The sequence below is a fragment of the Dromiciops gliroides genome, chromosome 4 (genome assembly GCF_019393635.1).
Source record: "Dromiciops gliroides isolate mDroGli1 chromosome 4, mDroGli1.pri, whole genome shotgun sequence".
In the NCBI taxonomy this organism is placed as follows: domain Eukaryota; kingdom Metazoa; phylum Chordata; class Mammalia; order Microbiotheria; family Microbiotheriidae; genus Dromiciops; species Dromiciops gliroides.
In genome coordinates, this window is record NC_057864.1 from 149,171,488 (window position 1) to 149,198,866 (window position 27,379).

The 27,379-nt window shown below is 37.6% G+C and overlaps 1 protein-coding gene and 1 non-coding gene across 3 annotated transcripts in view; one reads left to right on the plus strand and one right to left on the minus strand.

Moving 5' to 3' along the window:
• The window catches only part of TSNAX (translin associated factor X), a 29,364-nt gene extending 14,023 nt beyond the window's left edge, over positions 1-15,341 (minus strand). The window contains exons 1-4 of one of the 2 annotated variants that reach the window (XM_044004075.1): positions 15,085-15,341; positions 14,450-14,554; positions 5,068-5,182; positions 3,154-3,284 (exon numbers count right to left, since the gene is read on the minus strand). In XM_044004075.1, coding sequence (XP_043860010.1) covers positions 3,154-3,284; positions 5,068-5,182; positions 14,450-14,554; positions 15,085-15,100 — 367 coding nt within the window. In that variant the 5' untranslated portion in view covers positions 15,101-15,341. Of the gene's footprint in view, positions 1-3,153; positions 3,285-5,067; positions 5,183-14,449; positions 14,555-15,066 lie in introns of both variants that reach the window. The other variant, XM_044004074.1, reaches the window with a different exon arrangement.
• On the plus strand, positions 3,963-4,069 carry LOC122727030. The gene has a single exon (XR_006353008.1). It is a non-coding gene; the product is annotated as a U6 spliceosomal RNA (small nuclear RNA).
• Positions 15,342-27,379: the final 12,038 nt, after the last annotated feature.

Sequence of the window (27,379 nt, forward strand, 5' to 3'; positions counted from 1 at the left end):
AGCAAAACTCTCACTAACATCCTGACTGGATGTTTTTTGTTCTACTGCCATGACACCATTTGCTTCTACTTATGCATCTTTTATATTCACTCTAATGCCTTCTAACATGCTTCACCCACCTGGTGTCTTTCAATATTCTCACATGAGTATATTTTCGTGTGTGTGTGTGTGTGTGTGTGTGTGTGTGTGTGTGTGTGTGTGTGTGTATTTCTTTGCTATGCAAAGAACTGGAAACAAAGTAGATTTTCATCAATTAGGAAATGGCTGAATAAACTGTGGTACAGGAATGTAATATTATTATCATGAAATAAGAAAGAGGAGAAATAGGGGCAGAGTAGCATGAACTGTCACAGAGAGAAATAAAATAAACCAAAGAATAACATAAGCAATTACTAAAACAGTGTAAATTAAAAGATCACTATAAGAAAACCAATACTGAGTAACTGAAAAAAAAACCAGTAACAATTCTAGATAATGAAACATTATTCTCTTTTCTTAGCAGAAAGGCAAGAGACTAGGACAAAATGTGGTAAACATAGTGAAACACAGTCAGTGTAGCAAATATTTTTGCTTAATTCTTTTTCTTTGTTATAAAAGAGGGTTGTATTCTGAGAGGGAAGGGTTTTATTTCCGATTACTATATGCAAAAAGAAAAAGTATCACTAAAACTTATGTAATACATACAAACGCACTCCCCATCCCCTTTAATCAATCCTTTTCCTTTTGAATAACATATAACCTTGCAGGACCATACTCTTGTTACAGATCCCATCCCACCAAGTCACAGTGCTAAGTATAAGGTCAAATTAACATCCCACTCAATCAATATGTATTTATTTAGGGCCTACTATATGCTAGGTACTCCATATATTAGGAATACTAATTCATCTTGTTTATTACCTAAATTTTGTGCATATATATCTAAGGCCATTGGTTTTATGGTTGGCTCTTTTCTTGAATTTTGACTTTAGAAAGTATTTGGCTGCTTCTACTATTTTTCCTAAAATAATGCCACTATTCTCTCTATTATCTCCTATGACAAGATATAGAGCTAAGCAGTTTTCTTCTTTCTCCTTATTTTCTCTTATGTACTCTTTTCATGTTTTACATTGAAAGATAAAGACTAAACAATAGCAATTACATGGATTTGAAAATGTTTAATTGACTAGCAATAAAGAGTGCTAAAGACCAAGATTTAAGCACAAGGTCTGGCACTCAGTGATCTTGTAACTACACAGACAATACTAGTATTACCTATTTCATACGACTGTTATGAAAAAAGTGAAGTACTATATATCATAAGTTGTATTAATTATGTCAACCTAAAGGGAAATATCTCATGAAGAATTCTAAGGGGGTCTCTGTCCTTGGCTCTTTTTCATTTATATTAGGACTTTACTAATCTGCTTAATCTTTAGATTCCTCTTTATATACTTATGATGCTATGAGTTGTATAACTTATTTAACTATTAACAGTAATCTTATGCCTCTTTTTTGTTTTATTATTTCTGAGTGGTGCCCATTTCCTGAAATTGGAGCGTGTTTTCTTTTAAGAAAAATGTGTGAAAGGGAATGTAGATGTGACCTTCAGGATAAGCAAACTACTCTATTATGTAAAAGGTAAGAAAAAGACACCATAAAAATGTTTTTGTCCTCAAGCTCATTAAATTACAGTGCTTTAAAATGTTTAGAAGTATTAAATTTCTTTGAAATACAAAGTTTAGCACACAGTCTCCCTGGCCCTCAAAGTCTTCATAGAAGCAATTGTGCTACAACCTCCAGTGTTATATCTCCTCTTATCCCCACTACAAAACTTCCTGAGTCTCACAGTAATAAGAACTTTATTTTTGTTTTTGTTTTTTGAGTGAGGCAATTGGGGTTAAGCGACTTGCCCAGGGTCACACAGCTGGTAAGTAATTAAGTGTCTGAGGCCAGATTTGAACTCAGGTACTCTTGAATCCAGGGCTGGTGCTCTATCTACTGCGCCATCTAGCTGCCCCAGAACTTTATAACCTTACTTAGAACTTGAGCTTGAATTTATGGGATGAGATGTCTGAGTACTGATTGCATAACAATTTTTGCTATGATTATTACTGTATACCCTAAAAGTACTACATAAATGTTCACTATTATCATTATGAAGACAGAAAAGAAAACACATTTTCTCTTCCTGAGGTGTGGAGATGTTAGGAGAGGCCTAAGACAAATGTTACTTCCTCCAAATTCTTGGCCTTTAGAGAGAGGAAGAACCATGACAAAGCACAAAAAAGTGTTGAAAAAAAAAAAAGACTTATTTCAAGTATCTAATTATTAGTTTGTTTATTTAACAATCCCCTGGGACAATCTGTAATCTGCACTGATAAGAAATGTGTATTGTAGAAAACAGGCCTAACTTTTTGTTGTTGTTCAATTATTAGTGCTATACCCAATGTTTGAGCTCAAACAAGCATCCCTTGGGGAAATGCTCTGCGTGCCATTAGCACTATGCTTAATGAGGAAAAGCACAGAAGTCCTTTAGTTCAATGCCAGAATTGTTTTATCTTCAAGTCAAAAGAACAACTATTTGGAGTAACACCAAAACAAGCACTCAACAATTACAAGCAGCAAACTATTCATAAGCATCATACTGTCAGTATTGTTCTAATTATAGATTTAACATTATAGCATGTAAAAATCTGTCAACAAAAATATTAACAAAAAATTTTAATTGGTCTATCATAAACTCTCAGTCATATTATGAGTAAATGAAAAGTACACAAAACTTTCTTAAAGTCAACCTCTATGGGAGAACAGGAAGTCCTCAATTTCTTTCATCTGAGAAAAGGATGAAAATCAAGAAAAATGCTAAAGGTAGATTTTAATTCTAAGTGGGACTGAGAACATAAAGTTATTAAAAATAAAAGGATGGTGAGTGTCTCAATTTTGGTAACATCTTATTTTTAAACATTCCGATGGGACAACACTTCCTTCCTGGTTCAAAATGACATCCCTTCACATCATGAAATGTCCTTTCTTCTCTTTTCCTCTTTTTTCTTTTAGTCTATTAGCTCATATACTCATTTCTAGTTTCCTTTCATTTTATTATATATCAGTTCTTGTTCCTAAAAATCAAGTTTGTACTTGGTTGATGGACTAATGCCTATTTAGACTTACCTGGAGTAATAGCTCTGTGATATTGGTACATATCTTCTCCCCATAGCTCTTGAGCTACCTGCTTAATCTTCTGTCTGACAGCTTCCAGTTTACTTTCTGATTCAGTCATTATTTCTTCCACATCAGGAGCACTGTAATTGTGAAAATGGAGCTTTTAGATTATTAGAGGGCTGAACCAGTTTTTATTACATGTGTCCCTTATCCTAGTGTATATTAGTATGTCTAACAATAATAATAATAGCAATTCACATTTATGTAGCTATTTACATAGCTATGAATATTAAATTTACAGTTAGAAAGTATTTTCCTCATAACCCAATGAAGTAGTTACTTCAGGTATGAAACTGTCATTTTATGGATGGTAAACTGTGATCCAGGTAAAAGAAGGTAAGTGACTGGACCACAATCAAACAGCTAGCAAGTGTCAGAACCAAGACACAGCCCCAGGTCTTATAACCTCAGGTCCAAAGTTCAGTACTATAAAATTATTTGTATGAAGGAGATTAATATTTTAAATGATACCACTATTAGAGAATACAGGAAAATTGGCTCTGAATGAAAAACTAGCTGTCCTTTTATCACTGATACTGCAAGGCCTGCTGTTAGCAGTAATGTTTTTGAAATGCAAGTTATGCCATGAGACACAATGAACAGACAGGGCATTTGGGGATACCATTTTCAATAGGCACGTGAGAATAAAATAACTAAATCAAACCCACCTATTTATGAATAACTATACTAATTTCTGTCTCTCAGGTCAAACTGACAATGAGAACAGGGAACATATGAAAAAAGTTGAAGTATTTTCCTTCCTTGTTCTAGAAGGACCTAAACTATAATCAAAACAATACAGGAAAGATTAGCATAGTCCTTGAACAAGAATGACGTATAAATTGATGAAATTTTCCCTATTTTACTTTTTTTTCGGGGGGGGGGGGGGGAGGGAGTGAGGGTTAAGTGACTTGCCCAGGGTCACACAGCTAGTAAGTGTCAAGTGTCTCAGGCCAGATTTGAACTCAGGTCCTCCTGAATTCAGGGCCGGTGCTTAATCCACAAAATTTTCCATATTTTAAATACCTCTTTAATGCTTGAGGTAAACAGGCAGAAACTTCTATTCCTTTTATAGATTAGGAAATTCAGGCACAGGAAAATGAATTTAATCATTCAGCAAATATGATCAATATCAAACCTAGAATTTGTCTGTAGAATCATCACAATACTATCTATACAAAACTAGAGACCAAATTCTCCAGAGGCAAACTTATCCCTCAATATAAGCAACAGTAGATTTTAGAATAAAGAAGAAATCAATAAAATACCCTTTAAAATACATCTAAAAGACAAAAGTTTTAAATGTTTTATTTATTTATAAATGTTAATTAGGTAACTAAATACCAAAAAAAATTTTGTGAAAGAATCCTAAACTTGAGATTACAAAGATATTCAGTATGATACAATGCAAACATTTGGAGTCAGGCAACTTGTGTTTTAACCCCAGTTCCAACATTTACTAGCTTTTTTTGGTTATCCATAATATGTGTTAATACCTGCTAACTCCTTCACAGAGATGTTAGTAAAGTCCCTTGTAAACCTCAAGGTGTTTATTATTATTTGGTGTTTTAAAGATAAACACTTATTCAACTCAATGAACCTATAAAATAGGTCCTAAACATTTCATTGTAACTACATTGTCCCTCATGAAAATAATTTTCTCTCTACGAAATAGCTTATTAGAGCACAAAAAAACTTAGTTCCTCTTTAATTTTCCTTGTGAGATATAGCAAGATTCCTTTAAAAATTTGTTTCATGAAGTCTTCCTCATGTAACATGAGCTAGTTCTAATTCATCAATATATAAAACTCTAAAGAAAATTTTAAAAACTCATGTCAGCAGAGAAATCCAAGATTGGCTCACCTAGTAATCCTATGGAGAAGAAAAATTGTCCTTTTACTTTCAACAGTTATATCACGGCTGAGTTTCACAAGTCTCTCATACTTGTCATGTCTAGTATCAAGTTCCTGTTGAAACACTGATAATACATATTATTATGGGCCACAAGGAGGCATATTCTGAATGTTATCACCTAGTAGATTATAAAAATGTTTTAGGAAATCAAATTAGTAAACAGTGCTTTTAAGTGCAACAACAGTTACTAGTCTTATTAATAAGGCCACCAGAAAATAGTAGTTGAACTAATTATAAAACATCTAAACACTCAATAAGAATTTGGCCAACTCAATACCAGTATAAACCCTTTGGGCAATAGTAGTAGCAAGAGGCAAAATAATAGGAATTTATACTATTTGCAGCGTTTTTATATACTTCATCTCGTTTGATCCTCTAAAAACCCATAAGTGATTAAAGTATTTCCTTTATTTGAGGATGAAAACTGAATTTCAGAGAGCCTTTGGAAAGCCAAGCCTTCTGAGAAATTGCTCTTTCCACTTAGTTTTGGATGAAAATAGCAATCATTGGCAAGGGGTGTAACTAGTGAGCACATTTTTGTTCACAAATCAGTTAAAATATACTGAGTATCTATTGTGTATAGACTTTCTGGCTGTAGGAACATGTAAAGCCAGCAACTCTAAAACCCTGACCCGAGACTACAGAGACCCAATGGATCACAATAAAAGGGTATAAGAATGATTCAATTTCCTGGACTTTTAAGTTCAAGGTTAATTTGAGCTGAAAATCAAAATTTACAACATCTTGTGAACTTATTAACTTGTTGCACAAAACTGGACAAATGATTGAACTTGTCTTTTTTTCCACATGAAAAGATTACAGTAATAAGTTAATAAAACAGCATTTTACTTTTTTACAAATTATTTTATATAAAATACCATATCTAATCATCAAAATTCTATAAGCAGGGCAGGTAAAACATCACTTTGCACATAAGGAAATGGAGGATCAGAGAATTTAAATCACTACTTCACCTGGTGAGCTCATCACCTCCCATGGATTTAATTACCATGCTTATAAAGATAATTTTGAAATTTACCTATCCTATCCCCAACCTCTCTGCTGATTTCCAATCTCACATCTTCAACTGCCTTTCAGAAATCTGGAAATAGACACTTAAAATTCAACACATCCAAAACAGAACTCATTATTTTTCCCAAAAAACTCTTCTCCTTGCAACTTTCTCTACTACTGTAGAGGGCAACACCATTTTCTCACTTCCTCAGGCTCAAAATTTAAGTGCCATCCTCAACTCTCTCACCCTACCACATTCTAATTTGTTGCCAAGACCTGTTGATTTCACCTCTGCAACATCTCTTGCATAAGCTCCCTTCTCTCCTCTGACACTGCCACAACTCTGGTGCAGGCCCTCATCATCTTATACTTAGATTAGTGTAATAGCCTGCTGGTGGGTCTACCTACTCAAGTCTCTCCCCACACCAATCTAGCCTTCATTCAGTCACCAAAGTCATTTTCCTAAAGCACTAGTCTAACTACATCAGCCCCCTACTCAATAAATTGCAGTGGTTTCCTATTACCTACAAGATCAAATATAAAATCCTTTGGCATTCGAAGACCTTCAAGACCTAGTCCCCTTCTACCTTTCCAGGCTTCCTACATCTTACTCCCCACCACAATACTCTTCAATGCAGTGACACCAGCTTCTTTGATGTTTCAAGCGAAAAATACTATCTCTTGACTCCAAGATTTTTCTGGCTGTCCCCCATGCCTGGAATGTTCTCCCTCCTCATCTCCACTTGCTAGCTTTCCCGGGCTTCCTTTAAGTCTAAACTAAAATCCCACCTTCTACATGAAGTCTTTCCCAACTCCTTTTAATCCTAATGTCATCCCCCTCTTAATGATTTCCTATTTATCCTATATATAGCTTGTTTGTACATATTTGCTTTCTGACTCCCCCATTAGATTGTGAGTTCCTTGAGGGCAGGGACTGTCTTTTGCCTCTTTTTTAATCCATAGTGCTTATACTTGGCATATAATAAACTTAAAAAAATGTTTAACTGACTGACTTGCTAAAGATCACATGGCTAGCAAGTACAGAGATTTGAGCCCAGGCATTTTGATTCAAGATCTAGTACTCTTTCCACTATACCAAGCTGCATGGATTTCTTTAAAGGAATATTCAATTTGACAAACATGTATTAAGTGCCTTTGTATAAACTCAAAGACCTGCTATTTAGGCTTGGAATGGACTTAGAATCCTTAAAACTCAAGCTTTATGCCACCTCCTATAGCCTTTCCTGGTGCCCCGAACTATTAGTATGCTCTCTTACGTCCTCAAATTATCATATGTGTATTCTTTAATATGTTATGTTTCCTCACTTATTTAACTTTTACTGTCACATTCCTCCAACAGCTATTCCAAGAAGACTTTCCACACACTTTCAAGTCTATCCCTTACATAAAATTCTGTTTGGCCCTTTAAAGCCTTTCCTAACCTTCACTGTCTTCTTACAACTCTCTACACTCCACATGTATTATCTATTCCCCAAATAAGCAATATTTTCCTTTCCATAACATTTTCAGGTGTCATGAACACATACTAAATTTGGCTTTGATCCAGACACATGGTGGTAAAAAGTGTTACAGATTGCATAACTACCTCAACCCTCTATTAGAAGTCTAAGGATATAAAGGAGGGAATGTAATGGAATTTATTAATTTGATCATTGACAATGCTATGCTAAGGTTTAGTAAAAATACAGCAATTCAAACAGTTAAAGAAGAGAATCCAGTTTTCCAGACCAGAATCCAGACCAGAGTCCAGAATCGATGACATCTTACCACTTCAAGAAGACAAGAGAACTCCGAGATTGTATATGTTTTGTTAGTTTTTACTATCTCCTTTCTGTTATAATATACACTATCTGTAACATGCACTCTCTGCAGAGGCTCTCCCTTTGCAAGACTAATGTCAAAGCATCGGTTCATGAGGACAAAAAAAAAAAATCGCCCCTCTGGACAAAACTTTCCTCTCTTCCTTTTCTATATTGTTGTTCACATATTATTAGTTAGCAATAGTTATTATATTCTTTTTACTGTTCCATCAAGGAAACATTCCATTTCTTGAGGAAGCAAAGGGGGGAAATGTGGTAAAAAAAAAAATGAAAGTTTTTTAACAGTCGGTTAGGATAACTGAAAGACGCCAGTTTTTTGTTTTTTAGGACCACCCTTTTGGGGAGGAGACCAACGGCATGAGCTACGCACACCAGTCCGCCTGTGACCCACGCCAGATTGCCTGCTGAGCACTCAACTTCCGGGGTGCGAGCTTAAAAGGCAAGGAGAGAACGGAAGTGGGGGCTTTTTCCTGCTCCGCTGGTCTCCTGGCTGCACTGCACAGACAGATGCTGACTGGAGTGCGACTCAGCCCGGCTCTCGGTTAGCAGCACGCGCTTGACTCAGTCTCTCTTTCTCTCCCCAAAGGTGGCCTTGGGTTTTTGGTGAGTTTTATACGGAATATAGACCAAGCTTAGACTTAAGACAATTTGCTTTGTATTTCTACTTTCCTATCCCTCTAATCAACATCACCTTGTAACTACCATACAATAAAAGCTCTAACTAGAAAACCAGAAGCTTCTTCCATTTACTAGTCTGGGAGATAAATTAAGGGAAAAGTTAAGTAGGGGAGATTTATGATCTAATATCCAATTTTAAATCTCGCACCACCTTGTCAAGCCATCAAATATTTTCTTTCCATTTAAAGCTAACTTAGCAAGAGTTGTCCATACATAATTCTTCTAGTTTCTTACGATTTACTGATTCCTCTATCACTTTAAGTTTGGATTCAGTCCCCACCCCTACATAGGAAATTGCTCTCTCCTAGGTCACCAATGACCTCTAAATTGTCTAATCTAATGACCATGTTTCATTCTTCATTCTCCTTCACTTCTCTACTGCTTTAACACAGTTGAGCGACAGCTGTTTCTTATTGCTCATTTACATGACACCATGTATTTCATGGTTCTCTTTCTACATATATGAATACTCTCTGGTTCCTCTTTCTCCTAACCTTTAAAGATGCCCCCAAGGCTCCATCCTTTGTGCTCTTCCCTCTCTAAATTCCCTCCCAAGTGGGATCTCAACTTCTCCCATCATTTTAATGATTACTTCTATACACTAAATTTGTACTTCTATCCCTATCTTATCCCAGAGCTATCCCGTATTTCCAAATACCTGTAGGACATTTCCAATGCAATGCCTCAGACTCAAATGTAGTAGAAAACCAAGCCATCTCTCCTTAATTTCCCCCTTGTTCCCTACTGTTTCTACTACTGGGTACATCTTTCCATTCACCAAAGCTTCAAAAACTCCAAGTCATCATTGACTCTTCATTTTTTCCCTCACCCCTTATCCAATCAGTTAACAATTACTGTCATATCTCTTCACAATATATCTTCCATCTGTATGCTCTTCTCTATTCCTTAACATTTGGACAAATTTAACTTAATTGGCATTTCTGTCTCCCAGCTAATACTCTCTCCAATGCACTGCATTATATAAAAGCTGACAGTTATCTTTCTAAAGCACAAGTCTGACAAAATCATCTCCTTTGTTTAATTACCATCAATGACTCCCTACTGCCTACCAAATAAAGTGCTTCCTATTCTGGCTTTCAAAGCTCTTTATAATTTGGCTACAACCAAACTTCTCAGTCTACTATCCTTTATACAGACATGTTTCAGCCAAACTGAATCACTTGCTTTCCTATTCTCTTCCTGCCTTTTCCCATCTCCCTGAGTTTGTCCCACTCCTCACTACTCTCAAATGAACTGTCTTCCATCTCTGTTAAAGTATAACACACACAAGTAATTTACAACTTCTATTCACTCACTGATCTCATTGTCCCAAGATGTTGACTCGGGAGGGACTAAGGACTATGTTCAAGTATATGAAGGAGTTAAGATGTGGAGGAAGAATTAGATTTTTTTTTTTGTTTGGGTCCCAAGGGCAGAAGCAGGAGCAATGGTGAAAAGTTACAACTTGGGTAAGGAAAAATTTACTAACGATTATAACTGTCCAAAAGTAGATTAGGCTACCTCAAGAAGTGGTGGGGGGGTGGGGGAGGGGTCTTCAACAAGAAACAGAATCATTATTTATCCATTATGCTTAAGTGAATAAATAAAGATGATTTATTAAGTACTTACTATGTGGAGAATTCTTCTGTCTGGGTTGAACTAAATGATCACTATAATATATCCCAAGTCTTAAATTCTGTGATTCTCTCTATCCAAATTTCTCACAGCATTTTAACTAGACCAATCCTTTGTACTTAACGTATTTTGCCTTGTATTATAACTTCTTTTGCTTCCTGCCCACCAGAATCTAAGCTCCCTGAGGGCAAGGTCTAAATTTTATTTCATGTCTACATTCCTGGCACCTAGTACAGCAATAATGGTGTTGTTGTTGCTGTTGTTTGGCCTTAGTTCTCAAAGAGGACCATGACATCAGGGTGATTTCATGACTTGCACTGAATTAGATTTAAGTGAGGGAGGGCTGTGCAAAGTCACCAGCCTCATTCTCTCCTCCAGAGCCATGTGGGTACAGTGGCAAGATACAGATCAGGACTGGAGATGGCCCCAGATGTTTGAGGCAATCCAGGTTAAGTGACTTGCCCAGGGTCACACAGCTGGTAAGTGTCAAGTGTCTGAGGCTAGATTTGAACCCAGGTCCTCCTGACTCCATGGCTTGTGCTCTATCCACTGCACCAATTAGCTGTCCCTAACCTGCATATAGTAAATAAATTGAGTAGTCTAAGACTGTGAATCAAAGATATAGAACCAGAAGAGACCTAAGAGAACAATCTCCCTTCATTTCAGAAAAAATTAAGACCAACAAGGTTAAACAACTTGCCCATGGACATACAGGCATTAAAGTAGCAGAACTTAGAATGAATGAAGGGTTAAATATACACTTTTTACTACAGGATTCCATCTTCAATTTACAATAAAAACCACTAATATGCATTTTAAATGAAAAGTGAAACCTTTACATCAGTCATACAGAGGTCCAGAAAGTGTTATCCATCTGAATCTAATGTCATGCAACAAAATCACACCATCCAGAAATTAAAAGACTGAAATAAGTATACTTTTTAAAAGCATGAAGACAAGCAATCTAGACTACACTCCTTCAAGAGAGACAGTTGGAGGAGACCCACTACTGCTCTCCCAATGCTGTGGATGCCAAAGCGTATATTTTAATAATGACCCTGAGTTATATGTCTATTTTGTAGAACTATCCAATGCCCAGGAATATTACTGGGAACTGACCTTTTCTCTTTCCCTTATGAGAGAGGATTGGGAGGATGGAAGGGGAGGAAGATTAAACAACATCTACAGTTGAGAAACTGGGAGTGCTGCCAATAAATCTGTTTGGAATTTGGCAGGATAAGTGATGAACCCTATACTGAAATACTCTCTAAGGAATATGAAAAGTATGCCTAAACCCGGGGAAAAACAGTGGACCAGTGCCCTGAACCTCAGAAGAAAGCAAAGACCTGGGAATGGGAATAACACTTTACAGTATTTGGGCTTGCTTATTAAATACTACTTTGAACAAGTTCCTTAAACACTGTTTCTTGAAGTCGCTATGTAACATCTCAACAATGATGATGCTACATGCTGTCTTACAGAGAAGTGGTATCAAACACAAATAGAAATGGTAGCCACTAATCCATACATAAAAGGCAGCTAGGTGGCTCAGTGTTCTATCCACTGGGCCTGGAGTCAGGAAGGCCTGTGATCAAATACAACCTCAGACATTTGCTAGCTGTGTGACCCTGGACAAGTCACATAATTTCTTTTTGCCTTAATCCACTGGAGAAGAAAATAGCAAACCACTCCAGTATCTTTTCTAAGAAAAGCCCACAGACAGTATTTAGTGTGCTATGGTCCACAAGGTCATGACTGAACAACAAATCTGTACATAAAAATGCCTTTGGTCTACATAATAACTTAGTTTTAAAATGCAATTTTATCTGGGTTTTACTGTATCTTTATTTTGTTAAATATTTGCCAAATACATTTTAATCTGATCTGGGCTACACTCAAGTGGTGTGAGGTACATGCTGACACCTCTGCTGTAGAAGCAGAACTGATAGAACATTCATCTATGCAGTCACTAAAGGACCCAGGATTAAAGAAATGTGTATTAAAGAGAGACAAGGGACTCTCAAAGAGCAGCCATTATACAGTCATAAAGGTATCAGTATAGAAATACCATATTTCTCAGACCTCTCCTCTATTTCCTCTTTATTTCCTCCTCTATTTACAAGCTAGCTCTTGACATGGAGGTTAGGTGAGAAAGGGGCAAAGACTGTCAGTCTTTATTATATGATATTCTCTTAATTTAGTAAAATTTATTAATCTAAATACAGATTACATCCTTTCCTTCAAGGTCTGGTTTCTCTAATACTTCACTGTGACCTATAACAGTCCCTCCAGATGCATGCCTTAAGCCTAGCAACTCTCTAGAATAGTAGCAGAAGCAAGCAGCAAGTTTTCCCACTAGACTGCAAACACTGCAGAGAAATTTGTACTAGATGCTCTGCACCCAGTGCTGCAAGTTGAAGGAGACAGATTTTTCTACTTGCACAATTTGAATTCCTACCTGAATCTGTCCAGAGCTTTAGAGAGGTCTGACTCAAAGGTCAATGCACTCTCATCCCTCCTATGAATCCCTAATGATAGAACTGGGCATTTGAATATGGAAAGATTTGAATGAGGCCAGATTCAGAAAAGTAGTATCACAAATGTAAACATCTACTATTTATTTTTAAAGGCATGTTTTCATGAAGTTAAAGGCTACAAACATTAGAATTATAGCAATTAAGAGCATAATTTTCATATTAAAGAAGATGTGAAAGATTGATTCAGCTGGATACACCAGTCGCAGCATGGTACAAAAATTTGGCACTTGGGAGTAAGACCTGGCTTTTTGCTATCTACCTGCTAATGATCTTGGCTGAGCAATGTTTTCTGAGCCTGCCTCGTCATCTTTAAGTGACATAGCATACTGGATAGAGTATAGAACTAGGAGCCAGTAAGACCTGTGTTCAAATCTTTCCTTTGAACCTCTCTAGCTATATGACCAGAAGAAAGACAATTAATATAAGACTCAATTTCCTCATCTGTAAAATGGGGGTACTATCTGTAGGGACTTGCTTCAAGTTTGTGACATGCAATTGAGAATATACATAAAAGCATTCTGTAAACTTTAAAGCATTATATAAACAAAATGTAGCAACTAAAAGAGGCTAATATATGCCATTTATAACTATTATAAAGTGGTATAAATGTCAGCTATCATTTTTACCAGTATTGGTATCATAGCAAGTCAGACCTATTATATACATATAGCCAAATTCTAACCTATAAAAAATTTAAGATCAATTACATTAAGAGAATTACTTTCTCTCGTGAGCTTTTACATTTTAATCATTGTTGCAACTGCTACAAATTTCAAAAAAAAAAATTGTGAGCAATTTAAAGACTTAAACTGTAATTTAAACAGTACTTATTTCTAAAATCCACCAATCATCTAACTCTGGTGGTGAATATTTTATGTCGACAATATTTTCAACACAAAAGTGAAGTAGTTTCATTAAAATCTCACTGGAATGAATGCTAAGGGAAGGGTTAAGTTATCTTTTTTGAGAAAAACTCCTCTTGATTTCTTTATCCCCATAAGGCAATCCACACACATTTAATGACTATCTACTGCAAGCCAGACATAATACCAGTTGAAAGTACTTTAATTCCCAAAGGGCAGGTACAATCCAACAGGAGTCAGTCAACAATTTTTAAGCATTTAATATGTTTTAAGGTAGTTCCTGGAAAACTATCTGTCCCCAACTGAAGAGGCTTGGAGCTGTAAGAGTTACAAAGGTAAAACAGTTCAGGGGCTCAAGGAGCTTGTGTTCTAAAGGGGAAGGAAAAACACAACTAAAATGATAATACAATACAAACAATACAAGACAACTTCAACAGGCATTTATTTTAAATAACAACAAACCTACTACACAAAGCCTATAACAAAAACCCAAATTGGTTATTTTAATTAGAAGTGTCAAATAGATATAACAACTAGTCTCAAAGATTAGCATGCAACTCCAAAGTTAATCTCATTCAAAATGTCACCACTTCCAATGGTCATTTATGACCTCATTTCTGCATGTTTTTCCTGTTGACATGACAACTTAACATTTACTGTGGTTATAAAGGTGGTCACGTGGGGGGGTTGTTTTGTTTTGGGGTTTTGGGGGGGGGGTTGCTTTTTTAGTTTGTTTGACCTATTTGTACTGCAGAGTACTTACATTTGAAGGCCACCATCACAGCAGAAGACGAATTAACATCTTTCCCTTCTCTTCTCTGACCATGTGGGAAATTGTCATGCTTTCGTTTTCTGAACCCTCCCGACCCTACGCAGAGAAGGTAAAAATTAGCAGATTGTGAGGCAATTCCATCCCCAAGAGTAGACAGAAGAGCCTAAGAAAGTAAACTTCCTTTCTCCCCATCATACGTGTCACTCAAGCAGAGCGCCCCAAGCCCCCGGGCAGGTGCCTCGGCCTTGGGGCTTCTGGCCAATGCAGAAGCAAGACCCTGGACCCTGCCCCAGCCCCCCGCGGTCCACATATCGCCTCCCTTCACCCAGGGAAGGACCCGGGGGGGGGGGAGGGGGGGAAATCGGGCGGGGATGCGGGGAGGGCTTAGTCCAACCCTGACCTCCCTTTCCGGCCCCCACGCCAAGGCCTCTGGGCCGGAAGAGCCTGGGATGGAGAGACAGAGCATCTAAGGGAGAGGGGAATGGGGGTGGGAGGGTGGGGGGGATCGTCACGCTCTAGCGTGGTTAGAGGGGGGAAAAAAATCAAGCTGGGGCTTGGCCAAGGCCTCCGCCCTCCCGCAGACCCAAACATAAATACAAACAACACGCCTCGGCCGTGGCCTCCACCTTCTTTGTTGCTCATGTCGCCTCCCGCCGCGAACCTGGACGGAGGGGGGGGTGGGGGAGGGGGCCTGCTTCCGCGCGAGAGACGAAGGGGGGAGGGCGCGGAAGAAGCACGTGCACACTACTGGCTCGCGTGCACAGTACTGGCTCGCGCCACACCGTAGGTCGCGAGTTCAGCGCGTTCCCGGGTGGAGTGGGACGTGAGCCGACGAGGCGTGGCGGAGGAGGGGCCCGAAATCAGGCCTCCTTCCCCAGGTGGCCTACAGAGCGCAGGCGCAAGGAGAGCGCAGGCGCCCGGGGAGGCCATTCCGGTCCCGAAGCCTTCCTCTGCTCCCATTTCCGGTTTCCCAGCACTGCCCTTTGCTTCCGCACGGGCTTGACCCTTTGATTTGTAGAGTTTGTGCGCAGTCGCGCTCCGTTCTAAATCGTATGCAAGACTAGGGCTATCTACTGCTCTTTCTAACTTTTTAGTCCACTAAAAAATGAACGCACAGGGAAGAAGAGGAAGAACGACTATGAAAAGGGGGAAGAAATAAGCCGGTTTTCCCTCAGACACTCTTGAAGACGTACTACGAATCTCTCTTGCTGGGTGTGGGGAGGGGTCCTACCCCTATGCGTGCGGTGCATTGTGGGGGTTGTAGTTCGACTATGGGAAGGAACGATCTGTCCTCTCTGATGATGCTCATGCTACAAGAGATTGGAGTAAGGGGCCCAAAGGTGCAGAGTGGTTCAAAATGGTCCTAGATGTTTAGCATCTTGTAGTAATTTTCCCATCCTCCTCCTCTTCCCTCAATGCTTGGTCCTGGTTCCCAATCCTTGGTCCTGGGACTTTGTAATCAGTCACTCAACCGGTATTTTTTGAATATGCTCATAATGGTGCTAAATAATGAGATTTCAAAGAAAAGAATCTTTTTTTTAAAGGCTCTTTTAACCCTCATTGCCCCCCCCCACACACACACACACAAATTACTCTTAACTCTGTGCCATGTCTTTTCCCCATGAGAAGAAGTCCAAGGACTTCGCTCTTGGTTTCCTTTCCCTAGTGCCTAAATAAAATATTTTCTTCTAAAAAAAAAACCTCCTGTTCTCAAGGAGCTCACATTCTAATAAGACAGACGACATGTAAATAAATAGATGCTTACAAGCTATGTAGTATAAAAGTGAAAATTGATTTTTATTCTATTTTAAAGTCTTAGGCTGGCATAGGTTTTAATACTCTCCCATACATTCTAAGTCCAAACTCCTTACCTTTTAAACTTCACCCTTCACTTACATTTAGGAGAAGCTTGCCTAAAGGTCAAGTTTTTGTAAATATCTCCACACTTCACTCAGCAAGAGATAGGTAGATGGCTCAGTGGATAGCCAAGCCTCAAGTCAAGAAGACCTGAGTTCAAATTTGGCCTCCGACACTAGTGGATGAAGTACTGGTTCTGAAGTTGGGAGGACCTGAGTTCAAATCTCACATCAGACACTAGCTGTGTGACCCTGGGTAAGTCACTTAACACCAATTGCCTTAAAACATCCAGGGCCATCTCCAGTCCTCCAGATGTATATCTTACACTGGACCCAGGTGCCTCCAGAGGAGAGAGTGAGGTTGGTGACCTTACGAAGCCCTCCTTCACTTAAATCCAATTCAGTGCAAGTCATGACATCACCCTGATGTCATGGTCTTCTTTGGGAAGGAAGCACAAACACTAGCTATGACCCTGGGCAAGTCACTTAACCAAAGGCAATGGCAAATCACTCCAGTATCTTTGCCAAAACCTTAAGAGGTCATGAAGAGTTGGAAATGACTGAAGGACAATTAATTCAAAGACTATTGTTGTTGTTTCTTGGTTTTTTTGGTTTGTTTGTTTGTTTTTTTCAAAAAGGACAAGTTACCTCCCAGGGTAATATCCTGAATTGCTGGTGAATTCGATTTAAATGAGACAGGATTGCACAGTCCTCAGCCTCTCCTTTCCTGAGTCACCATAGTCAATGTCAGGACAAAAGGTAAGATGACTAGCAATGATCTTTGATCATCTTTGATGTCTGACCAAGCTTTAAGCCCTCCTTTAATTGCCTTCATGGTCATTGGGACAAATTGTTCTCATCTGTCCATTCCATTCAGTGGGAGTCTACACACACTTGGGTTGAGCATCTCCCTAACTTACCAATGGATTTGAGGCCTGTTAGTTACCCTCCACTTGGTTTGGCCAGTCATTGGAGAAGCTTTTTCAGGGTGTGGCCACTACACATTCTACAACTTCTGTGGAGCCACAGGTGAGAGTTGGGTGACAGGTAGACACCAAAGGTAGATAAGCAGCCCTGAAAAGGGTTTCCCCACATCAAAGGTGCTAATTCTCCCAGAACACCCCATACATCCCTATTGTAGACTATACCCAAATCTGCAGACTGATCTTTTCACCTGAGCATTATTACCAATAATGGGGAGGAGCTTAAGTGACTTTTAACCCTTATTAAAAATTCTACCAATCAGGATTGTTTTACCTTTGCCAAGGGAGGTCCAAATAATGCACTGTCATGTCAATCAGAAGGAAGACACCTAGGCTTAAAAGATCCTGTAGGCCTTCACTCCCATCTTTGGTCATTGACCCAATTTATTGGTTCCTGCTAGCCTAATTAATAAATTGATCATGCTGGAACCATTGTCTCTCATTTTACCTACATTTTCAAACTTAACAATAGAGAGTAGATGATATTAATTAGCACCTGAGGGACTAAGAAGGCCCAAAAAAGGTGGGATTTGAACTGTCCTGAAGGAAGCCAAGGAAATTAAATCATTCTAGGCATGGGAGAAGCCAGTGCAAAAATGTGAAGGAGGTGGAGTGTCAAGATAGTCTTTTAAATTACCTAGGAAAGGGGAAGCTAAGTGGCACAGTGGATAAAAGCACTCACCCTGGATACAAGAGGACCTGAGTTCAAATCCAGCCTCAGACACTTGACACTTACTAGCTGTGTGACCCTGGGCAAGTCATTTAACCCTCATTGCCCAACCAAAAAAAAAATTACCTAGGAAAACTATAGCAAAAGCACAAGAAGTATACTGTGTTAGAATCAGCTTTGGACTACTCAAGAAGACAGTGGAACATTTTCCTTACGATGACTGGTGTAGTTTTCCTGAGTTCACTCTCTCAATTTGCACTAGATCAGGAGGTTGGATCACAGAGGATGACTGCTAGCTCTCCTCTCAAGATTCTAAGAGAAATCCTAAGGAATTGTGGCTCACAAACCAGTGTGTTTCATCTTGCCCATATCAAATGGTCATTTAATATAAATTCATTTTTACAAAGGGATATTTACTGATAAGTTATAGAAAGGACCAAAATACAACATCTTGCCTCTTTTTTGGCCTGCTCTCCCTAAAAGCCCTAGGAGGTGTCTTCTATCTTCTACATAACTACTCAGCTTTTGGGGAGATTAGATTCAAAATTATAAGTTCAGAATTATTGAATTATTTACAAAATAAAATTAGAACAAAGGCATAAAATTTTCTTCCATTTACTTCAGTTTTTAGAACTAGGAAAAATCAAGGTCATAGTACCTTATATTGGGACAGCTAGATGGCGCAGTGGTTAAGCACCGGCCCTGGATTCAGGAGTACCTGAGTTCAAATCCGGCCTCAGACACTTGACACTTACTAGCTGTGTGACCCTGGGCAAGTCACTTAACCCCAATTGACTCACTAAAAAAACAAAACAAAAAACAAAAAAACCCAAAAAATGTAACCCTTCACTTCCTCTCTCCGTTCCTTTGCTTTACCCCATGGCTGGAATTCACTCTCCTTTCACCTCTGCCTCTTAGAATCCCTAGATTCCTTAGAATCTCCTGTAAAGTGCTACCTTCTGCATAAAGTCTTTCTCTGTGTCCCTGCTGCTATTGCCTTCCCCAAAATAGAGCATCGTATTTATCTTGTAAATATTTCTATATATCCATGTCTCACCCAAAAGAATGTTGGCAACATCCCCTGAAGGCAGGGACTGTTGGAGTTTTCTTTTTGTATAGCCAGTGCCTAGCATAGTTCCTGCCACATAGAAGGCTTAACAAATGCTTGTTGATTGATTTCCCATCGTCACTTTACTAGTATATAACATGAACTAAACCCACATCTTCCTGACTCCTTCTGTCTACTATCCCACGCTGCCTCTCTATTTGTCAGTCAGTCAATAAACATAGATTAAGTCTCTATCGTGGTAGGTACTGTGATAAGGATACAAAAAAGAGGCAAAAGTACCTTGCCCATGAAAAGTTCACATTCTGATGGGGGAAATGACAAATAACTGTGGAAGAATGAGCTATGGATGGGATAAATGGAAAATAATCAATGGGAGAAGGCATTAGAGTGAAGAGGGATGTGCACAGGCTTCCTAGAGAGTGTGAGATTTTAGACGGAACTTGAGGGAAGCCAGGATGCCGAAGTGAGAGGGAAGAGCATTCCATACAGGAGAGACAGCTGGACAAAATGCCAGAGGCAGGAGATGGAGTGCCTTAACTGAGGAACAGCAAGGAAGCCAGTGTCCCTGGATCAAAAAGTTTGTGATGGTGTATAATGTGTAAGAATTCAGGAAAGGAGGATGGGTAGGGGGTAAAGGGTAGGGGGCAAAGCCAGTTACAAAGTGCTTTGAATACCAGATGATTTTATATTTAATCTTGGAGGTAATACAGAGCCACTGAAGTTGATTGAATTGAGGGGAAGAAATAGCACGGTCAATCACTTTGACAGCTGAGTAAAGGATAGATTGAAATGGGGAGAGATTTGTGGCAGGCAGAATGACTAGCAAGCTACTACAACCCCCTAGGTGTGAGGTGATGAGAGCCTTCACCAGTATGGGGCAGTGTCATAGGAGAGAAGAGAATCTGGCAGTGAGCATCTGCAAGAGATGTTATACGACTAGAAATGACAGATGATTGGATAGGGTAAAAGGAAATGAGAAAGAGATTGAGGAGTCAAAGATCACACTTAGGTTGCAAGCCTGTGTGATTGGGAGAATGATGGTTCCCTCAACAATAATAGGGAAGTTCAGAAGAGAGGAAGGTTGGAGGGGGAGGGGATAAGGAGTTCGTTTTAGACATGTTAAGCTTAACAAGTCTACAGTTCATCTAATTAGAGAGATCCAATAGGCAGTTGGAGATGGGAGACTGGAGGTCAACATCAATTTTAGGGTTGGACAAATAGATTTGAGAATCAAAAATATAGAGATAATAATTGAATCAATAGGAGCTAATGAGATCAACAAGTAAAAGAGTATAGGAGAAAAAGAGAAAAGTGACTTCTGTGGGATCTCCACAAAAATAGGTGTGATTTGGATGAAGATCCAGCAAAAGGAAACTAAGAAGGATATATAAGTCATATAAGTAGAAAGGGAACCAGAAAGGAGTTATGTTATAAAAATGTAGAGAGAGTATCAAGGAAAAGAATGATGAATATATCAGTGTACTAGAGAGTTCAAGAAAGATGAAGATTTGAGAAAAGGGCATTAAGACATCCTTGGTAACTTTGGAAAAAACAGTTTTAGTTGAAAAACAAAGTTGGAAGCCAGACTATAAAAAGTTAAGAAGAGAATAAGAATAGGGGGCAGCTAGGTGGCGCAGTGAATAGAGCACCAGCCCTGGAGTGAGGAGTACCTGAGTTCAAATCTGGCCTCAGACACTTAACACTTACTAGCTGTGTGACCCTGGGCAAGTCACTTAACCCCAATTGCCTCTCTAAAAAAAAAAAAAGTAAAAAAAGAAGAGAGTGAGAATAAAGAATAAATACACCTATTGTATTAGCCTTTTCAAGGAGTGTAGTCACAAAAGGGAAGAGAGCTTAGTCATAAAAGGGACTATAGCTAGCAGGGAGGGATAGCTCAAGTGAAGGTGTTTTTTAAAAAAATATTTTTATTTATTTCATTAAATATCTCCCAATTAGATGTAAAAAAATTAACATTCTTTTTAAAAAATTTTTGAGCTCAAATTCTCTTCCTCCCACTTCTCCTCCCTCCTTGGGAAGGCAATTTGATATCAAATATACATGTGAAATCATGTAAATCATATGTACATGTTAGTCATATTGTAAAAGAAAACAGAAAAAAGAAAATAAAATGGATGCTTCAATCTGCATTCAGAGTTTATCAGTTCTTTCTCTGGAAGTAGATAGCATTTTTCATCATGAGTTCTTTGGTATTGTCTTGGATCATTGTCTTGCTCAGAGTAGCTAAGTCTTTCACAGTTGATTGTCCTTATAAGATTGCTATTACTGTGTACAATGTTCTTCTGGTTCTGTTCATTTCATTTTGCATGGGTTCATATAATTCTTCCCAGGTTTTTCTGAAACTATCCTGCTTGTCATTTCTTATAGCACAATAGTATTCCATCATAATCATATACAACAACTTGTTCTGCCATTCTTCAATTGGTAGGCATAACCTTGATTTCCGATTCTTTGCCACCACAAAAAGAGCTACTATAAATATTTTTGTACAGAGAGGTCCTTTTCCCTTTGATTTCTTTGGGATATAGATCTAGTATTGGTATCGCTGAGTCAAAGGGCACGAACAGTTTCATAGTCCTTTGAACATAGCTCCAACTTGTTCATCAGAATGATGGGACTATTTCAAAACTCCACTAAAAATGTATTAGTGTCCCAATTTTTCCACATCCCCTTCAGCATATAATTTATTTTCTGTCATTTTAGCCAATCTGATAGGTATGAGGTGGCTATCTCAGAGTTGTTTTATTTTGCATTTCTCTAATCAATAGTGAGTTAGAGCATTTTTTCATATGACTATTGACAGCTTTGATTTCTTCTCAAAAATGTTTGTTCATGTCTTTTGACTATCAATTGGGGAATGGTTATTATTTTTATAAATTGGGCCTTTATCAGAGAAACTTGATGTAAAAAAAATCCCCCAGGGATCTGTTTTCCTTTTAATTTAAGCTACATTAGTTTTGTTTCTGTAAAAGCTTTTTAATTTCATATAATCATAATTATCCTTTTTACTTCCCATGATCCTCTCTCTTGTTTGGTCAAAACTCTTCTCTTATCCATAGACCTAACAGGTATACTTTTTTCCCATGCTCCCCTAATTTATTTATGATATCTCCCTTTACTTCTTTATCCATTTTGAGTTTATTTGGGGATACTATGTGATATGTTATTCTATGCCTAGTTTCCTTCAAACTGCTTTCCAGTTTTTCCAGCCATTTTTATCAAATGGTGAATTCTTACCTCAAACACTTGGATCTCTGGGGACATCAAACACTAGGTTACTATGGTCATCTAGTACTGTGTATTGCATACTTAATCTTTCCCACTAATCCACTTCCCTATTACTTAGCCAGTGCAAGATTGTTTTGATGATTATCACTTTGTAATATAGTTTGAAATCTGGAACTGGTAAGCCACCTTCCTTCATATATCTTCTTCATTCATTCCCTTGTTTTTCTTGACCTTTGGAATTCCAGATGAATTTTGCTATTATTTTTTCTAGCTCTATAAAATAATTATTTGGTAGTTTGATTGGTATGTCACTGAATAATTAAATTAACTTAGGTAGAATTGTCATTTTTATTATATTGGCTTGGCCTAACCCATGAACAATTAACATTTATCCAATTATTTAGATTTGTCTTTATTTGTATGAAAAGTGTTTTGTAATTGTGTTCATATAGTCCCTAGGTTTGTCCTGACTGGTAGATTTCCAAGTATTTTATGTCATCTGCAGTTATTTTAATTGGAATTTTTCTTTCTATTTCTTGCTGCTGGACTTTGTTGGTAGTGTATAAAAATGCTTATGATGTATGTGGGCTTATTTTATAGCCTGAAACTGCTAAAATTGTTCATTGTTTCAACTTTTTTAGTTGATTGTCTAGGGTTCTCTAATTATACCATCATCTCATCTGCAAAGAGTGATAGGTTTGTTTGTTTTTTCCACATTGACGATTTTTATTCCTTTGATTTCTTTTTCTTGTGTTCTTGTTATAGCTAGCAAAATGTTAAATAATTGTGGTGATAATGAACATCCTTGCTTCCCTCCTGATCTTATTGGGAAGGCTTCAGGTTTATTCCCATTACAGATAATGCTTGGTTTTAAATAGATTTACTTATTATTTTAAGAAAGGCTCAATTTACTTAGCTATTCTCAGCAATACAATAATCCAAGACAATTCCAAAGGACTCACGATCAACTGTGCTATCTGACTCTAGAGAAAAAAAACCCTGATATTGTCTGAATACAGACTGAAGCATACTATTTTTCACTTTCTTTTTTTCTTTTTCTTTCTTCCTTCTTTTTTCTTCCTTTCCTTCCTTCCTTCTTTCTTTCTTTCTTTCTTTCTTTCTTTCTTTCTTTCTTTCTTTCTTTCTTTCTTTCTTTCTTTCTCTTTCTGAGTCTTCTTATACAAAATGACTAACATGGAAATGTTTTACATGATTGCACATGTGTATCCTATATTGGATTATTTACTGTCTCAGGGAGGGAAGAGGGGAGGAAGGAAGGGATAGAATTTGGAACTCAACATTTTTTTTAAATGTTAAAAATTGTTTTAATGTGTAATTGGGGGGCAGCTAGGTGGCACAGTGGATAGAGCACTGGCCCTGGATTCAGGAGGACCTGAGTTCAAATCTAGCCTCAGACACTTAACACTCACTAGCTGTGTAACTCTGGGCAAGTCACTTAACCCCAATTGCCTCACAAAAAAAAAAAAAAAAAGATACTAATGTGTAATTGGGTGAAAATAAAATATTTTTAAAATAAAGGCTCCACTTATTCTTATGCTTTCTAGTATTTTAATAGGAATGGGTATTATTATATTTTGTCAAAAGCTTTTATTATATCTATTGAGTTAATCATACATTTGTTTTTATTGTTGATACAGTCAATTATGTTTCCTAATATTGAATCAGCCCTGTATTCCTAATATAAATTCCACCTGGTCATAGTGTATGATCTTTGTGATATATTGCTGTGATCACCTTCCTAGTATTTTATTTAAAATTTTTGCATTCATATTCATTAAATAAATTGGTCTATAGTTTTCTTTCTCTGTTTTTACTCTTCCTGGTTTAAGTATCAGAACTATATTTGTGTGATAAAAGAAATTTGGTAGGACTCCTTCTTTAGCTCTTTTTTCAAATAGTTTATATAGTATTGAGATTAATTGTTTCTTAAATGTTTGGTAGAATTCACTTGTAAATGCAAACTGTTCCTGAGAATGATTTCTTAGGGAACTCATTGATGACTTGTTCAATTTCTTTTTCTAAGATACGGTTATTTGAGTATTCTATTTCCTCTTCTGTTGATCTGGGCAGTTTATATTTTTGTAAATATTCATTTCACTTAGATTATCAGTTTTACTGGCATATAATTGGGCAAAATTACTCCTCATGATTGTTTAATTTCATCTTCATTGGTGGTGCATTTCTTCTTTTTTTATTTTTTGTTTTTGTTTTTAGTGAGGCAATTGGGGTTAAGTGACTTGCCCAGGATCACACACCTAGTAAGTGTTAAGTGTCTGAGGTCAGATTTGAACCCAGGTACTCCTGACTCCAGGGCCGGTGCTCTATCCACTGCACCACCTAGATGCCCCTCTTCTTTTTATTTTTGATGTTGGTAATTTGTTTGTGGGGAGGGATTCTTTCTTTTTTAAAAAATAAAATTAACCAAAGGTTTATCCATTTTATTGTTGTTGTTTTTTCATAAAACCAGCTCCTATGTTTATTTATTAGTTCAATCTATTTTTACTTTCAATATTATTAATCTCTCCTTTCATTTTTCAGGATTTCCATTTTGGCGTTTAATTGGGGATTTTTAACATGTCCTTTTTCTAGTTTTTTTTTAGCTGCATGCCCAATTCATTAATCTGCTCTTTTTTCTCTTTTATTGACATACATGTTTAGGGATATAAATTTTCCCTACAAATTTGGGTGTGTTATCTTATTACTGTCATTCACTTTAATGAAATTATTAATTGTTTCCATGATTTGTTCTTTCATGTTTACCTCATTATGATTCTCTTGAGACTTGTATTTGAAAGTCAAATTTTCTATTCAACCCTGGTCTTTTCATTAGGAATTCTTAAAAGTCCTTTATTTCATTAAATATCCTTTTTTCCTCTTGAAAGATTATAATCCCTTTCCTGGGTAGGATACTTTTGGTTATAATATCAGCTTTTTGCCTTCTAAAATATATTTCAAGCCCTCCTCTCCTTTAACATAGTAGCTATGAAATATTGTGCGATCCTGACTTGGCTCCATGGTATTTGAGTGGTTTCTTTTTAGCTGCTTGAAGCATGTTCCTTTTTGACTTGGGAGCTCTGGAATTTGGCTATAATATTCCTTGGAGTTTTCATTTTGGGATCTCTTTCAGGTAGTAATTGGTGGATTCTTTCAATTTCTATTTTACTCTTTGATTCTAGGATATTGGAGCAGTTTCATAAAATATTATGTCTAGGCTCTTTCTTTAGTCATGGATTTCAGAAGTCTAATAATTATTAAATTATTTTTTCTCAATTTATTTCTCAGGCGAGTTGTTTTTCCAATGAGATATTTCATAGTTTCTTCTATTTTTTTTATTCTTTTGACTTTGTTTTATTGTTTCTTGATGTCTCATGGAATTGATAGCTTCTACTTGCTTAATTCTAATTTTAAGGAATTATTTTTTTTCAGTGAGCTTTTTTACCTCTATTTGGCCAATTTTGTTTTTTAAGGTGTTATTTTTGGAGCCAAGATGACAAGGTGAAGCCAGGAAGCTGCCTGAGCTTTCACAAATTTCCCTCAGAAACAATGTTAAACTAAACTCTCAATGGATTCTGGAGCTGCAAAACCTACAAAAAGATGGAGTGAAACAGTCTCCTGGCCTAAGATAACCTAGAAGTTCTTATGGAAAGTTCTGTATCATTTGGGTATAAAGGGAACACAGCTCAGTGCAGAGGGTATATGGGCAAGCCAGCAAAAGGTTCTTAGCCACAGCACAGATCAGTAGCTGAGGACCCTTGGTCCCAGCTCAGCAAGCTAGTGGCACAGTAGGCCAGTTGTAAGGCACCCCAGCCTCAACGCAGAAAACAGTCTGCCAGAGTATCTGCTACCCAACAGGCCCAACTAGAGTAGGTCCCTCAAGTACAGTGAGCAAGCTGTAAACCACTGAGGCTTCAGAACAGAAAGCCAGTGACTAGGCCCTTGGCTCCTAACCCCAGCAAAAGAAGCTTGGGACAGTGCATGAAAGAGGTTAAAATATGAATAAGAAACAGGAAAAAAACCTTCACCATAAAAAATTACTATGGTGACAAGGAGGATCAACACATAAATTGAGAGGACAACAATGTCAAAATGCCTACATATGAAACCTTAAAGGGCAAGAGGAATTGGTCTCAAAACCAAAAAGCCCTCTTAGAAGAGCTAAAAAAAAAAAGAATTTTATAAAGCAAATAAGAGGGGTAGAAGAAAAACTGGGGAAGGAAATGAGAGTTATGCAAGAGAGTTAATAGCTTGGAAAAAGAAAATAATGCTTTAAGGTGTTATTTTCTTCAGTGTTTTTTGTTTCTCTTTTTACCAAGCTGCTAATTATCTTTTCCTAATTTTCTTCCTTCACTCTCATTTTTTTTTTTGCCTAATTTTTCCTCTACCACTCATTTGATTTTGGAAATAATTGTTGCTCTTCCAGGAATTCTTGTTTGGATTGTGTTCAATTTACATTGTTTTCCTTTGAAGCTTTGCATGCAGTTATTTTGACTTCATTGTCTCTTTTCTGAGTTTGTGTCTTGATCTTCCCTGTCACCGTAATTATTTTTATGGTAAGGTTCTTTTCATAAAAAGGTAAACAGGAAAAAGAAATTAAGAGGGAGGTTCTTTTGTTTTTGTTGCTGTTGCTTGCTCATTTCTCTAATTTCTTAATTTTGGACTTTATGTTAAAGTTGGTCTCCATTTCCAGCATAGAGTTGGGGAGAGGCACTATTCCTAGCTTTAGACTTTTTCTACATTGCCCTTTTTAGAGCTAGTTCTGGGGGTTTGGAAGTTTTTTGGTACCTCCAAGGTGATATAATCTGGGGTGAAGTGTGATCACTGCTCTCCTACTCTGCATTCTTTTTTTATGGGCAATGAAGATTAAGTAACTTGTCCAGGGTCACACGGATAGTAAGTGTCAAGTGTCTGAGGCCAGATTTGAACTCAGTTCCTCCTGAATCCAGGGCCAGTGCCACCTAGCTGCCCCCCTGCTCTATTCTCTTATCCTTATTCAGGAAGTACCCCCTGATTCCTTGGGATTTTAATCAGTACTGCTCCTCAGAGCCCCTGCTCCCTCTTGACTGAAAATGTTTCTCT